This window comes from Odontomachus brunneus, unplaced genomic scaffold, assembly GCF_010583005.1.
Source record: "Odontomachus brunneus isolate Ranch 3 - 2012 unplaced genomic scaffold, Obru_v1 Obru_scaffold_065, whole genome shotgun sequence".
NCBI lineage: Eukaryota > Metazoa > Arthropoda > Insecta > Hymenoptera > Formicidae > Odontomachus > Odontomachus brunneus.
In genome coordinates, this window is record NW_022639515.1 from 521077 (window position 1) to 536078 (window position 15002).

Genomic DNA, 15002 nt, shown 5'->3' on the forward strand with positions numbered 1-15002 from the left:
CCTCGCGAGCGAGCGAGCGCGCGCTCGCGGCGTCGCAGCACGATGCATCACGCGTTATGCGCGTATAACACATAATACGACGTGCACGAGACAAGGATAATAACGGGGATGACAATAATTACACGGTAACGCCGAGTACGATGCGCGAATGTAGCCGCTGAAGCTGCGATTTTGCGCGGAATTATGTGAAATCGCGATATCACCCGCGGTTATGCAAAATAGCGCTTGTATTTCACCGCCGCTCTGATCGGGATTATCCTTTTTATTTGTCTTGCCGTGTTACGTGTTTTATTATTTTCTCTCCTTGTCATATTACATAAGTAATTCCATCTCGCGATTATTACTCACACGAGTTTCGCGAGTGAGATCGCGATTTAATGTAAAATTGCGCGAAACGATCTCCTCGTCGTAGTCGACGCGCGTCTAGAATTACGTTTGCAATCGGGTAGTCAGGATTAAACGAGAGCGCCTCTTCGACGAGTCCTCGACAGGCTGGAAAAGCCGGAAGTCGTACTGGAAGATTTATGCGCTTCCGAGTGCGGTTACGATTTTCTCTCTCTCTTTCTCTTGTTCGATACATCACGCCCACAAGCAGCAGTAGATTACGCGGCGTTTTTGCATTGCGATGCATCCCGTGTGCCTATGCTCCGCCACGATTTATGGGTTATGCAAACAGCAAGGAAGTCCAGCTGAAGGCGTGAAGAACGGCTCCGAGCGTCTTCCTTCCTTCCTTCCTCTACGACGCAAAAACTGGTTTAACGTGCTCTCATTTATCTCATTCTTCTCTATCGATAGAAAATTTGTACATATGAAAAAATATTCTATTGTGCTAAGAAAAGCGATAGCTTAATTTATTTTCTTGGACGGCCATCTTCAATATAGAATATTTTTTTTATAACAATCTTAAAATATACTCACTCCAAATCTGAAAAAGATTCATTGTCATATGCTGGAAAATAGAATTTATTCTCTTCACGAAAGTATTGTAAAACTGAAAAAGTTGGGTTGACTCCATGTGGTGAGAGTGAAACGAATTTTTACTTCAATTTAATATTTTTTATTGAAATGCTAAATTTGCTAGAATACAGAATATATTTGGTGTATTAAATTTGATGTTTATCACAAACTTATGGTAAGCTTGCAAATATGTACACTGAGAACAAAATATTTGAAAATTTCTTTATAGAATAAAAGTCCATTTCGCAGAAATAAACTTTGTTTCACAGAAATAAATTTTCGAGTATTTTTTCTCAGTGCAAATTTATGAAATATTTGAAATATATAACATTTACTTGAATGCATTTTTATATATGCGTTCTTTTCAATACACAATCTGCACAAACTGCACATATCACTATCACATGACGATAACGCTTGAAATGTTTGAGGTATGCGCGTCGCCAATCGTCTTCTGCAATTGACGCACTTGATTAATGCTCATTCGGCACGTTAATGATGTTCCGCGATTACAATCGCGCTTCCGCCGCGAAACTCGGCCGAGATCTGTCTCGAAACGCGATACGCTTCGATAGATAAATCCTGAGAATCAACTTGATGACACTCGTAACGTCATATGAGCGCGATTCAAGCGAGGGACTCTCGAATGAGATTCGCCCCGACGAGGTTCCATCGCCGACTGCACTTTGCATCGAGCACTTTGCGATGCAGCGATTGCGCCGGCACCGACGACGAACGAAATCGTCTAAATAGGAGAGGGACGTCGCGTGATTTATTATAAAATATTACGCGACACAACGGCGAATAAGCGCAACCTCTGGGCCAAGCGTCGCGAGCAACGAATAAATAAATTATGACACGATTGGTCGACCGCGTGGGTGGCAAGGGCAGGTGCGCCTGTCCAAAAAGGAGAGTAGCCCCTTCGCATTGGTCCATCCGTGGTTTCCATGGACGCGAATAATCGATCTGCTCGCCGCTGACGTTTGTCTCTTCCACAGAGCATGCTCCAATGGAGCCCGGCTCCCCTCGATCGCAGGGCCATTGCGTAATCGGGCCCGAGTGTATTATTATGTGCAACGCGCGCGCGATGGTATTAACGAAAAGTAATTTTCGCGGCTCGAAATGCCCCGTGCATTTCGAAATTTGCGCCGTCGACGAAATCGCGAACTAAGATTTCACAATGTTTGAATGTCAGGAGGAAATTACATATCATGACGAACAAATTCCATAATGCAATCGGATCCTTCCATTATTTTTGAGAATTGACGGCATTCGTGTCGACTCAAAATTGACAATATATGCCGGAATTGGTACTTGTGGTGTTCGTTTCAGATTTTTTAGATATATTTTCTATCACATTGAGAAAGAAAACATATCTAAGAACATATCTAAACATATCTAAGAAATAGTAAACACTTATTCGGCAAATACTAGCAACATATTTGCTTATACTATAAAATAATTTTCACAAATGAGAAAACATTTCCTTAAAGTAAATTCCTTAATCTGAAGAAAATCTTAGCTTTCATGAAAACAGTTGTTTATTCTATTTAAACAAAAAAAAAAGTAAATTTAAATATGTGTTACTAATATCCACCACAGAAATATTTACTAATTTTTTAGATATTTTTCTTCTCAATGATACTTTGCGATACACACTTTAATGTTGACTTATTATTCTTACTACGGCCTTTTACTACCTCAATATTAATATTTCCGATGTATTCTTCAGGTAGATCTTGAAATATATACGCGTGTAACAACGCGCGCTCTCGTTCACCGTGATATTACTCACAATAATTAATTATTTTATCGTACTCTCCAATATGCGATCGTTCAATCGAACAGGAGCAGGTGGCTCTTGTGCTACCCGCGATTACATAATTATTTCTTCAACTACCTATTTGTGTATCTCGTTTCTGCTCGATGCTTGATATGAAATTTATTCGTAATTTAACGTCGGCTCGTAAACCCAGCTGCGATCGGGCGGTCTCGGATGCGTCGACCGATTTTGTTTCGAGCCTGGCTGTCAGATCGTTCAGGTAGTCTGACTCCGTATTACGTTACCCGCGCTGCACTCGCTCGATTGCGTTCGCTCGCGCCGCCGGCCGGACGTCACCTGACTTTAACTTTGTTTCGAATTAATCGAACTCGAGGCGTCCGCGGAGAAACGCACTTGGCTCTCGCGCGCACGCGGTGTTCATTAAGTAAAATTGATTGCTGTCGTATCACGAGCACGCCGAATTAGTTGAACGTTCGAGCACGACCAGCCGGATAAATTCCGTGCGGCTATTCCTCTCCCGATAGAGCAGGCATGTGTAATCTATTCGACTGCGACTTTAATCGATTCATTGCAGATTAATTGACTCAACTGGATTCCAAAGAGAATTAATATCGATCGTTATTAAAGTTACATCGAGACATTGATAATTAATCGTGTCCCGTATTAATCTCGAAATTAATCTCGAATCAGTCTGAAATCTCATCTAACATCTCATCAGGGGACACAATTTTGAACTTTATTTGGAATCTCAGCAAGTTTAGCATTTCAATCAAGAATTATTAAATTAAAACAAATTCACTTCATAGATTCGAACCAACTCTTTTTTTCGATAAGTTTTATAATATTCTTATAGAGAGAGTAAATGTTTTGAGTACATGACAATGAGCTCTTCTTAAATCTGCGATATATCTTAAGGTTACTGTTAAGAAAATATTCGTTGTTGAAATTAACCATTATTCGAAAGAAGGAAAGTAAACTGAGTAATCCTGGCAGTAGAAAGATATTTTTCTGTGTGCAGCACTTCTGTGTGTGAAAAGTTTCACGACAACACAATTTGGAGTTCTATCTGAAATCTTGCAATTACTCTTGAGAGCGGCGTCACATCGAGAAGAGAAATTTCTTTTTTGAAGGCACGCGTTCGTCGGGATATCGCGAACGGCCAATTCCTTCTTTTTTTTCTATTTTCAAGCTCTCCCTTGCCTCTTTGCACCCCCACCTCTTCTCCTCCTATTCAATGTACGACTTTTCTCCGTGCAACTTTGCGCATTCGTTCTAACGCTTCGGCGAACTACTTCAACGATTCTACTCATTAACTACGTTGCACCGCCTGCAACCAAGTGCGCGCTAAAATTACTTCCGGCGAGTATCAGTCCCGTCAACGACGGGAACTTGGCTCGTTAATGTGTTCGGGAACGACGTAGACTAAGTTCTAAGTTCCGCAACACCCTTACGCGGATTAAGTAACGCCCCGTGGATGCACTCGGCGAACAGACGGTATTGTGCAACGCGGTGATTGCAACGTTCTACTCTTTGTAAATGACAGCGTACACGCGATTATGTACGGCGCGATTATATATGCGGTGATTACACGATGAAGTAGACACGAGCGTACGACAAGCATAAACCGCGAATAACGGCAAGATAATGGCGCATTGAGTCCTCTCACGAGGTATCTTTCACTTCTTAGAGTGAGTCTGTTACGGTTTACAGTTGTTGTACTTTTTGTAAAAGAGCAAAGCCTGTTGCCGCCGTTGTGTGTTCATCATCGTGTATGTTTTTCATTAAGAAGTGTGAACAATGTAGATTCACATCTCGGAATTACGATCGTGATCTGTTTCGCAATGTGAAACGCAACGGCTACACAACTTTCCTATTTGGTTACGAGAAGGTGGAAATCTTTCCACGCCTGGGGGAAAAATTATTCCGAAAATTATATGTATTAAGAGTGGACATGAATGGAATCAAGATCTACGCATCGCGAAGATTGTTTTCTACTCTGAAAAACTCCACGGCGGTAAGACGAGGAGCCTCCATTTTCGCGTCTCGTCATCGCGAATTCGTCGATTAAGTCACACATAGAAGTTGCAAGATATATTTCGAGAAAAATTTTGGTTGAATTGATCACATTTTTGGTGAAATATGAACCAGACATTCCGGTTATCGGAATTGTATTCAAGCCAGAAATCTTGTTCATGTTACAACCAGAACTTAACCAGTAACTTTGGTTAGTCACATACACTGAGAGAAAAAATGATTGATCTAATTGAAATTGCAGTTATTTGTGAACCTAACCATATTTTTATGGTAAAATGGTAGTAGTAACATGCATATAAAGTTATTATTCTTAACATTATAGTAGAAGAAAAAGGTTTAATAACAAAAAGGTTTTCTTGCCTACAATTATTTCTCTGTATGATTGTAATTAGAACACTTTTGTACACAGAATAGCTAGCAAGAATACCAAGCATTTTTTTCTTAGTGCAATTCTCTCACGCGCGTCTCGAAGATTCCCGCTCATGACAGTAAAGAGACGAAGTTATGGGATCCGTTTCGCTCGATTCTCGATCAATGGAAAACGACCAAGAGCGAGTTCTGTTGGACGGAGGTTCGCGTACCGCGCGAGCGGCAAAACAGGATCCGAAGCAGCCAGCTGCCAATTCCGAATATCAGGTGACCACCGAAAAGCGAATCGCGAAGAGCCGCGAACGCCAATTCTCGCTCGTACATTACGAATTGCAGTCGCGTTTTCGTTTCTGTCGTGAAAAGAAAAAAAGAAAAAAACCGTGTGTCGTACAATTGTGCGTGCAGAGTAACTTTTGGGGTTCGCTGCGACAGACCACGTCCGACGATAGTGCGAGAGACGGCGATGAACATGCGAGGCAGCGAGAGACCGGCGAACATCTCGAGACTTTGAAATTCGCCAAGAAGAGCAAAGATCGCGGCGGAAGAAAAGCGAATTCCAGCAAGCGCAGAGTCACGTTCGCCGACCATTAAACTCGCTCTCGCGGCGATGGCGAGCGTTGCGTTACATTACATTAAAAACTGCAGAAAATGCAGATATCGTATTGCACTCATTCGACGGATGTCCAATCGGATTTTTCCGCGTAATAAGATTTTTCGATCAAAGGCGCGCGCGCGAGAGCGGATAATACGATTTCATCGTCGAGAAATCGCGCGTAACCGATCTTTGTCAATGATATGATAATCTCGTGACTGATCATTAAAGGAATAATAATGATTATTGTCGTTGTTATTTATTCTAATAATTTCGTCGTTTCTCTTTAATATTCTAGATCGCATTCCGAAACGTCCTCTTTGAGGGGAATTTTACTGAAGATCTATAGTTTACGTTTGGATATACATTGAGAGAAACAAAATCTAAAAATTAGTATGTATTTGGTCAAAAAGTAGTCAAAGTTTATTACTAAAAGCATATTTATTTTAATCTAAATGTTTTTATTTAAATAAAATTATATAATTCATGAAAAATTAAGATTTTCTTAAGATTCTAAGAAAATGCACATTTTCTTATTTGAAAAATATATTAGTACAAGGAAATATGCTTAATATCCATAAAATAAATATTTACTATTTATATTTTTTCTTTCAATGTACTGAGTGGATTTTCAGTAGAATTTTCCTCAAAAAGACGTTTTGGAATGTAACCCTAATATCAATCGGACGGATCGATCGTCAATTATTTAAAGCGACATCACTATAGAGCGGTCTATCGACCACGTTCAGGTCAATCTCTACAACAAAATTTCCCGTCATTTCCACCATCAAAATTCCAAGTAAATCAAATTCCTTCCCTATATAATCAAATATCAAACGATCGCACGTATGATCATGAACGGATTCAAAATATGGGCGTTGCAGGATCTATCACACATCCTGTCCATCAAATTCTTGCAGGTATCCTCGGGAACTTATCAACCTCAAAACTTGAGCAATTAGTCGTAATTGAGATAATATTTCGACGAGCTGATAGATAAGAAAATAAATAGAAGAATACAATTAAAAATACAGATTTGGAAAATCTAGAAAAATGTTAATTATTAGCGCAGATGGGATGATACATTTCATAGCTTATACATTTATAAAGATGCTTATTTTTAACCTCGTTATACCGAAAAATATTTTTATAAATTAGCAAGAAGCACACGTACCGTCGAACATGCTCAAACGTCGCTTTTGGAACTTTCTCGATTTCTTTCGCAAGGAAAAGATCGCAAAAGTCGATTCATTGAAAACAGCAGTCCACAGGACTTGGACCTTGCCCGAAGTTGTCGCGACGTTCCTCGGGTTTCGATCGCCCGCGCACATTTTGCACCTCGAAACAAGCGCGAAGATAAAACACATAAAAGCATTAGTACCTTTCACTAAGTACAACGGCTCGTCGTTGCTGGACGAGAATCCAATATCCAGGAACGCGGTATTGAACTTGACGTGCTACAGAACGCTTAGAAACGTGCAGGCTGATGATTTCGTTCCCCATATTCAAGAAGCGCGACAAGAACAAAGTGCACGCTATGAATTGTTGCAGCACGATCGTGCTGCGAATCTGACAAATCGGAATCCTTCGTCGTTTTCACCTCGTGCAACACGTCGCGTTTTCTCCTCAAAAAGTTGCACTGTGCTCCAGAGATCCGTTAAAACGATGGCGCCCTCGACAAAAGGCTCGAACGGGATGCCCAATACAAACGTATCGATCGTTCCCTTGAGAGGCACGCGATCACACTCAGGTGCCTCTTGAAGCTGATTATAAGTTCGCGATTGTAATTCTTGATTTTTCATTCGCGACGATAATTCTTTATGATACCTCAAGTTCTAATTCCAATAGTTTCCTTAATTTAACACAACAAACGCGCGGTTCAAATACATTAATTCAAGTCTTTTTTTTATTAATATTTTATTATTATTATTAATATTATTAATATTTTATTATAGACATATTAAATGTTATTAGACACACTAGACACTTTAGAGACAAATTAAAAATGCGGAAATAACCGCGTCCATTGCTAGGCTACGTGTCCCTGACAAGAGTGCGATCATTTTCCTGCAACACTTCGAAGCCGTGGAAGCCCGCTGATTGCAAAGACGATAATCAGCAAAAGTCGCAAAGTCGACGCGAATCCGAGAGCGAGAGGAAGATCTGCGGAGAGAAGACGCTGCGGAAAGGCACGTGCGGCCAGAATAACGCCTCATCTCGCGATGATACGTGCGGGAAGCGACGGAGGAGCAACTTGAAAACGTGCAGCGACCGCCGCGCCGATTTGCAGAAGGAAAAGAAATGCAACGCTGGCGAAGCACGGTGTTGCAGCGGCAAGAAGATTGATTGCAACACGAAAGGACGATGTTCCACAAGAAACAGCATCTCTTCGTCGGATACCGACGCGCGACGTTGCAGAAGTAATACGAAACATAAAAACATCACATAGCTTTTCGTGTGTATCGTATAATGTTAATTACAATTGCAGAACGTTTTGGATCAACATACTTGAAATTCTCAGACACGGAAATAATTAGTTTACGTTATTTCCAATTATTATTATTTCATGTTTTATATCTTATTTTTATTTCTATTGTTTTTAATTTTTCTTCCAATTCTTTTTCTCAATGTGCGCTTCTATCCTTAACGATTAATCCTCTCATTAACTGCCAGATCGGCAGTCGAAGTCGTCGTGTGAACGCAAGGAGGATAGCGCAATCTGCACGGATTCGTCAAAGAAGGAAATCGATTGTTTCCGAGAATCGAAATGCGGCAGACAACGGACTGACGATGCAATATGTGGAAAAGTTCTGAGGGAACGCTTGAAAAAGAATCGATTCAGCGGCCGGAGAAGGGATTGTTCTCGGAGCAGTAGCAACAAACGTCACAAGTCAGGCTGCTCCTCGGGAAAACGGCGATACTCCCAACTGTCGTTTCTTTCCAATTATCCGCAAAGTCACGCGCCCTTCGGCGTCTTGATTTCCGACACCGTTCGCGGTGTACGAACTGGCGATGCGACACGCCGGCTTTATGCCAGCTGCGACAAAGACAAGAAGAACGATTCAAGATCGAATTCACTCAGCGAGAAACCGAAGGAAACGTGCGAAACCACGAAAATGCAAGAAAGAAAAGAGAAAATATGCACGAAAGGTCCGGCGAAATGTGTGCCCAGAAAATCAGTCCCTGATAAGTCACAGATCTGTGACTCTACGTCAAGAGAGAAGAAACCATGCGAACTTTCACAGAGGAGCTCCACGTGCTCTCGTGAGCAATATTGCGCCAACAGGAAAGGACTCGACGCGAAAAAGGATCAGTCCACAGAACAACGTAAGTAATCCTTTCCGCCATGTGGCAGAAAAATGCCTCGGACTTGTGAGTAATTTCCATCTCCTCATTTTCCCGCAAGCGGAGGAGACTAGGGAGGAATCGGTGAAGGAGAGAGTCGAGCGTGAATTCAAAGAGATGAACGAGTGCAAGAAGCATCGCGACAAGAAAGACAAAAGATGCAGGAGGTCCGCCGTAGAGAGCAAGACGGCAAGTGAAACGTGTGATCAGTCGAAGAAGGATAACACTCGTAATTTCACAGGCTCGATAGCAAGGCTGAGAAGCGCGCTGAATGAATTGAGCTTTTCAAGTCCTATCAGTCGATCAGGAGTCGTTCGTGACGAGTCGGCCATTATTGCGAGGTTGATACCGACATTATTTAGGTCTCATTTCTGTCGTTACGCACGAAAACTGATAAACTTCGATTTGCAATGACATCCCCTTTTGTCCCGATCGACAATTTGCAAGACCTGTCGAGAATATTCACAATAATCGTTATTACAACATCGTGTCGTGACTATTCGCGCTCAATAGCCAGCTATGCTACTGCCAACAATGAGTTATTTAATACGACGTAATTACAGGAATGTCGGGTCGTTGGACGTGATGTTTGATCGATCGTTCTATACGACGAAAGCGTATCAGCAGGATGATTCCGCTGTCAAACGAAGCGCGGATCACAGCGGAACGCTTCCGAGCAGTGTTAATGGCGGCGATTTTATACACGGGGATGAATTGCCGCTTTTTATCGAGGTAGAGAATAACGAGGAAGAAGAGGCGGACGAGCGTATCGATCGATCCTCAGAACGCGATTGAATCATGATCGAAGGTCAGAGTACACGATAATTCGCACGTGCAATTTAATACGCGAATAATAGAAAGACTCCACCATCTCTCTCCCTTCCCCTCGCTCTCTTTTTCTCTCTCTTTCTCGCTCTTCTTCTTCATTATTTCATACTCTGTCCGATATCTATACGATATTCTCGGAGAATATGATAGAAGTCGGTCGATAAATAATCGAGCGGATGTTCATGCAAGTACGTGCGTGTGTGATCCCCGACTGCGTCTTGAAAACATTTCTACTCTCTTAAAGTGAATCAGTAAACATGTTTCTGATTGAGTCTAGTTTCATTGAGTCTAGTTCTGATTGAAAAGGAACATTTCATCAATAGTCAGTGACTGTTCACTGATTTTCAACATCTGCACTTTACTGCTTCATCTTAAATTTCACTGATTTTAATCAGTGGACGAAAGGTTCCAAAATCTGTACACTACAAATTCGTTAAACACTACATAAAATCCAACTTTGACGTTTCTGACGATGTAATCGCCGGCTTCCATGCGATTTGCGTGTAATGACACTGTTTGCAAACTGTGTTAACAACAGAAACAATCGTTACCTTAGTAAATAATATCAATTAGTAATTATATCAACTGATATTTTCAACGAGCTTTTACCGATTGCAGTGCTTATAATTGAACCATTAGTTATAAATATAGCATTTCAGTGAATTATACACTGATTGTGCTTTTAGAGAGTATTACGTTCGAATACTGCAACGCACGCATATTTATTACGCTAATGTATCCCATTTCCAGTCGAAAATACAAGACGTATCACGCCGATTACGCGGTAGTCGAATGGAGAGTATACTGCTCGACAAGATTTCCGCCACCGATGGCGAATCGACTCCACCACGATACACGACGACACGTGGTCGTGCTTTCGACGCGAACCGGAAAGGGCCGATTATTCTTCCGGAAGAGGACGAAGGCGCGAGTCATCGTGCGAGCGACTCGCTCTCGCTCGCGCTTTCGCCAGACGGACGTCTTTGTGGCGCGCGACGGAGGCGTGAATGACGGTGGGCCAGGAGGCCCAATTACGAGTTATTCAGGCCTCGCCGCGGGGCATCGCGCTTCATATGTATGTATGTGCGTATGTACGCACCTACCTGACGCCTTCTCCCTTTTATCGCGGCACAAGAGCGAGGGAGAGCGCGAAGGGGACGAAGAGGGGTGGCGGTGCGGCGAGCTGAGGTGAGGTGAAGTTGGGTGAAGGGTGGCGAGGGGTGAGAGCAGGAGAACGTGAGGACGTCTCTGCGGGATTCCCGCCGCCACTTATGGGAATGTGATACGAGCTTTTCGTCGGATGCTCTCTTGCGTTTTCGCATTGTTACGCAACCGTCCGCGCGTCACCCTCGTGCGCCCCGACAAAGGGAATCAATGTCAATGCGCGCGCCATGCTGCTGCGCGCTCTCTTACGCAAAGATCCGCATAGGTGCGAGTCGAGCACCGGAATAATGATGATCAGGAGAACGTTAATAAGCGCGCGCGCGCGAGATGTTGGCGGTTTACCTGGTCTCTCTATCTTACTTTCGACAGTAAACTCTCCCAGTTCTCGAACTCCCGTCCAGCGATGAGATTCGCCCGGGTTTCTGTCATGTTTCATGGATTGCGGACTTCGGCAATGATCGGTTTCTCACGTCATCTCTTAGAGTAAAAGTGCCAATGCATGGACACCGGTAACACTGGTATCTAACTTTGATCACATTCTTATTGACATTCTTATCGTTTTGGCTTTTAAATACGAATGTTTAAATTTTCAGTATAGAGAATATGTGTACATATATTAAATAAATATACATATGTTCTATGTTGAAAATACAAGTACTCATATTTAAAGAGCAAGACTTAGTTTAAATTCTGTTCTTTCTCTTTTTCTAACAATGATCGATCTACTGAGAAAAATATTTGGTATCTGTAACTATGTGATCTTACACAGAGAAATAATCACTATAAATTATGATCGAAAAAAGCACATTTTTATGAAATTCTACTATAATATTAGTGGTAATAACCTTATATGCGTGTTACCACTATCATTTTCCTTTTAAAACAATTAAAAAATATGGGGTACAAAATAATTATAATTTTTGTTAAATCAACCATTTTTTTTTCTCTCAGTATATATTTAGACAGAGTTTAAACTCAAATATGAATTTAGACTACTATTGAAAATTGGCCCTTATGCGGCGGGTTTTGTTCACCTGTCATCGCTGATCGCATGATGATCAATTAACGTCACTGATATCACTGGATGACAGTCAGCATTCGAATATTTTCTGCGCCCTCTTCCCACTGCGCGCGAACCTGAAAATATACATTTCAAATGGTGCGTGTGCAGAGCAAGGCAGTACGCATTTGGTACTTTTGTATATTCGAAATAAATTTGATCACGCACTGATTATATCACAGGATCAAATTTATAAAAAAAAAACACATACAGAAAGTCATTTTATACCGAGCTCGCAGCGCACACGTATATTTTTCAATCCCTATTTATCTATGCTGTTGCATTTTCGGCCGTTTTTCCTAAAGCCGTCCGCGAAGCTTTTTGTAAATACCGTGCTCGATTACAGGGTAAACCGATAAGTCCGTCGGGACGACGTACGCAAGCCGGTGCGGCGACCGGCCCTGATTTGTCCCATCGGCAAGATCGAACGGCCGATTTCGCAGCTCTTAGAGCGGACCGGGAGGGTCCCTGGGCGTCACATTATGGTGTCAACGACTCGCTCGTGGACCACAAACCGTCGGCATCCGCGTGTCGAGGATGAATGCCGACGCCACGGGTGGCAGACAAGCGCATACAATCCGAATAAAATGTATCAATTCCGTCGTGGTGTGTCGGAGCCTCTTCTCGAGGCTCGATTGTGCGCTTCTCTCGAAGGAATCAAGTCCCGAACGCAACGGACGGCGTCGATTATCGCGTCGGTGCGACGAGTGCATCGAATTGCTGTGTTATATAAATGACGCGATATAGCGAATTTCAATTGAGGTAATTCAATAAATGCATTTTAAATGTAATACACACGAAGGTGTGTCGTTAAATTAATCGCTCCTCGAGAGAGCGACATAAATCTTCAACTCTAAGCAAGCAATACGTTTAATTTTCGAGAATTTATGCGTGTATTATCTAAACACACACGCGTGTTAATATTTCCACGTGTATTAACGAAAATTATTATTGCAGGCCGAAATATGATCACATGAGGACCGTTTGTGGTAATCGGCCGCCTCGAGTTGCAGACCCATCCGTCGGCGTTGCGTCGCCGTCGGTGCGTCACAACGAACGCAGATTTCCTCCGCACTTCGCGATTCGTTCGAGTCGTGTCTCACTCTTTTCACGATTCTGGTTTCGTGGCTGATTGCGAGACGCTGCGTCGTGTGCGAACTACAATAAGCCATACTCTCTGAATTTCTTAAAGGAAAATTTTACTCGGAAAGTAGAATGACTACACTGAGAAAAAATGATTGTGTGTGATATTTGTAACTTCAATCACATAGAAAAATAATTACTACAAATTATAGTCAAGAAAAAACATTATTTTATTAAATTCCACTATAACGTCAGTGTGATAATCTCATATGCATGTTATCTCTACTTTCGTTACTTTTGTTTTCTACTTTCTTTAAAGTAGAAAATATGATTAGAATTAAAAATAACTATAATTTTGTATAATTGACAAAGTCACTCGAATTCGAGTGATTTTTCACTCATACAGAATGAATTTTTCAGTCTAAATCAGCGAATGAATATTTTCACTTAAAATTGAAGAGTAAATATGTGATGTACTCCATCGTAATGAGGATATATTCACTCTAATTGATTGAAACATTCACTACGGAGTCAGAATCTATTCCAAACTCGAGTGAAATATTCATTCTTGCGATTTTAAATGGTAGTATTTTCACTCGAGACGATGATGAAGATACTTCTACCTTTCGCTCGTTCTGAGTGAGACTCCACTCCAAGAAATTCTCAGAGTACGAATTCAATCGATGATTCAATAAAAGAAACGGAAAAGTGGCTAAAATAAAAGTGGCTTTACGACGCGACACGAACGTGGAACGTTAGGCGAACACTTTATAAGGGATAAAAATTCTCCTCCCTCTTTTAAATTCGGCAATCATCAGTTGTGAAGAACCGCGGAGAAGATGGAAGGGTTCCACACATGGGACACCCATGACAGTTGAAGGAGGTCCCATGTCAGTCCCTTCGAGGGAAATCCGCGTAAACCATACGGTATTCTTCCCTGTCCCTAGACTTCTCTCTATACACGTGCTTTAGATAAACGAAGAAATATGGTGGACACGCTTTATTTCAGGCATGTTTCCCTAAAAGTTTAAAGCTCATCTGAAAAAACAACACGTCGTGACGTTTTCCTGTTTACAGGATACACAATTCTTCGCGTTGTAACTTGCAATACACCCTATCTCAGTCTCAATTGTTGCTATGAGCAACGCACACATGCAGTTAATCGGAAACAGCCGGACTCGCACATTTTGTGAGTTCTGTTTTTCGAAATACAGATCCTGTTGTTTCAATGACTGGAGATATCAGAACATTATTTTTACGTCGGTGAGATTTTTCAACAGAATTTTTAATCGCTGTACTCTATGCTCTTCTTTACAATCCATTTTAGAGATTAAACTCTTTCAGCACTGTGCAACCTCCCTCTTGCATACTTAGGGAGCAGCATATCTGCTGCTTTTTCGTCGCGACATCGCGGACCTCTGTCATCGCGGCGTAACGCGTCGCCAGCGGCTTTCATCGTTAAATCGGACGAGGTCGGCGATTTCGCTATAGCGAGGGGAGACTGCACGGCGTGTGTTATTCTAACCCGAGCACGACAACACGCGCGCGCGCGCGGGTGCCTTAAGTAACGCAAAAACGCTCCGTCCGTGAAACTTTATCCAACTTCTGTTGTAAGTAGCTTCTAAGCGACGTACCTTTCTTCCGTGGAGGCGTTCATAAACCCCGCGAGTGCTATAAATCGATTTTTCCCCACGGAGGATAAGCCGTTGTCCTCCATCCTTGCATCCCTCCCGCGTCTTCCGCTCTCTCTCTCTCTCTCTCTCTCTCTCTCTCTCTCTCTCTCTCTC

At 42.1% G+C, this 15002-nt stretch overlaps 3 protein-coding genes across 12 annotated transcripts in view; all 3 read left to right on the forward strand.

The window, feature by feature from the left end:
* LOC116846492 (homeobox protein SIX1-like) overlaps window positions 1-15002 on the forward strand; it is a 94994-nt gene that overhangs the window by 38088 nt on the left and 41904 nt on the right. The window lies entirely within an intron of this gene.
* Window positions 4486-5944, forward strand: LOC116846493. 2 transcript variants are annotated; one of them, XM_032820405.1, is made up of 3 exons: window positions 4486-4754; window positions 5220-5410; window positions 5549-5944. In XM_032820405.1, exons 2-3 carry the CDS (start codon window positions 5279-5281, stop codon window positions 5732-5734), a joined length of 318 nt encoding a protein of 105 aa, XP_032676296.1. In that variant the 5' UTR covers window positions 4486-4754; window positions 5220-5278; the 3' UTR covers window positions 5735-5944. The 2 variants fall into 2 exon arrangements, with proteins under 2 accessions (XP_032676296.1, XP_032676295.1); XM_032820404.1 differs by having other exon boundaries at window positions 4489-4754; window positions 5184-5410.
* On the forward strand, window positions 6475-13426 carry LOC116846491. Of its 6 annotated transcripts, none has more exons than XM_032820391.1 (10): window positions 6475-6655; window positions 6894-7485; window positions 7769-8155; window positions 8409-9062; window positions 9142-9421; window positions 9644-9888; window positions 10659-11337; window positions 11442-11590; window positions 12479-12894; window positions 13090-13426. In XM_032820391.1, exons 1-6 carry the CDS (start codon window positions 6584-6586, stop codon window positions 9873-9875), a joined length of 2217 nt encoding a protein of 738 aa, XP_032676282.1. In that variant the 5' UTR covers window positions 6475-6583; the 3' UTR covers window positions 9876-9888; window positions 10659-11337; window positions 11442-11590; window positions 12479-12894; window positions 13090-13426. The 6 variants fall into 6 exon arrangements, with proteins under 6 accessions (XP_032676282.1, XP_032676283.1, XP_032676285.1 ...); XM_032820392.1 differs by having other exon boundaries at window positions 10659-10983; XM_032820394.1 differs by having other exon boundaries at window positions 6894-7175; window positions 7287-7485; window positions 10659-11590.

Coding starts and splice junctions, on each gene's coding strand:
- LOC116846493 (XM_032820405.1), top strand. CDS start 5,279: ATGGGATCCGTTTCGCTCGATTCTCGATCAATGGAAAACGACCAAGAG. Junction 5,411..5,548: donor CTGCCAATTCCGAATATCAG/GTGACCACCGAA, acceptor TTGTGCGTGCAG/AGTAACTTTTGGGGTTCGCT.
- LOC116846491 (XM_032820390.1), top strand. CDS start 6,584: ATGATCATGAACGGATTCAAAATATGGGCGTTGCAGGATCTATCACAC. Junction 8,156..8,408: donor CGACGCGCGACGTTGCAGAA/GTAATACGAAAC, acceptor ATTAACTGCCAG/ATCGGCAGTCGAAGTCGTCG. Junction 9,422..9,643: donor GAGTCGGCCATTATTGCGAG/GTTGATACCGAC, acceptor ACGTAATTACAG/GAATGTCGGGTCGTTGGACG.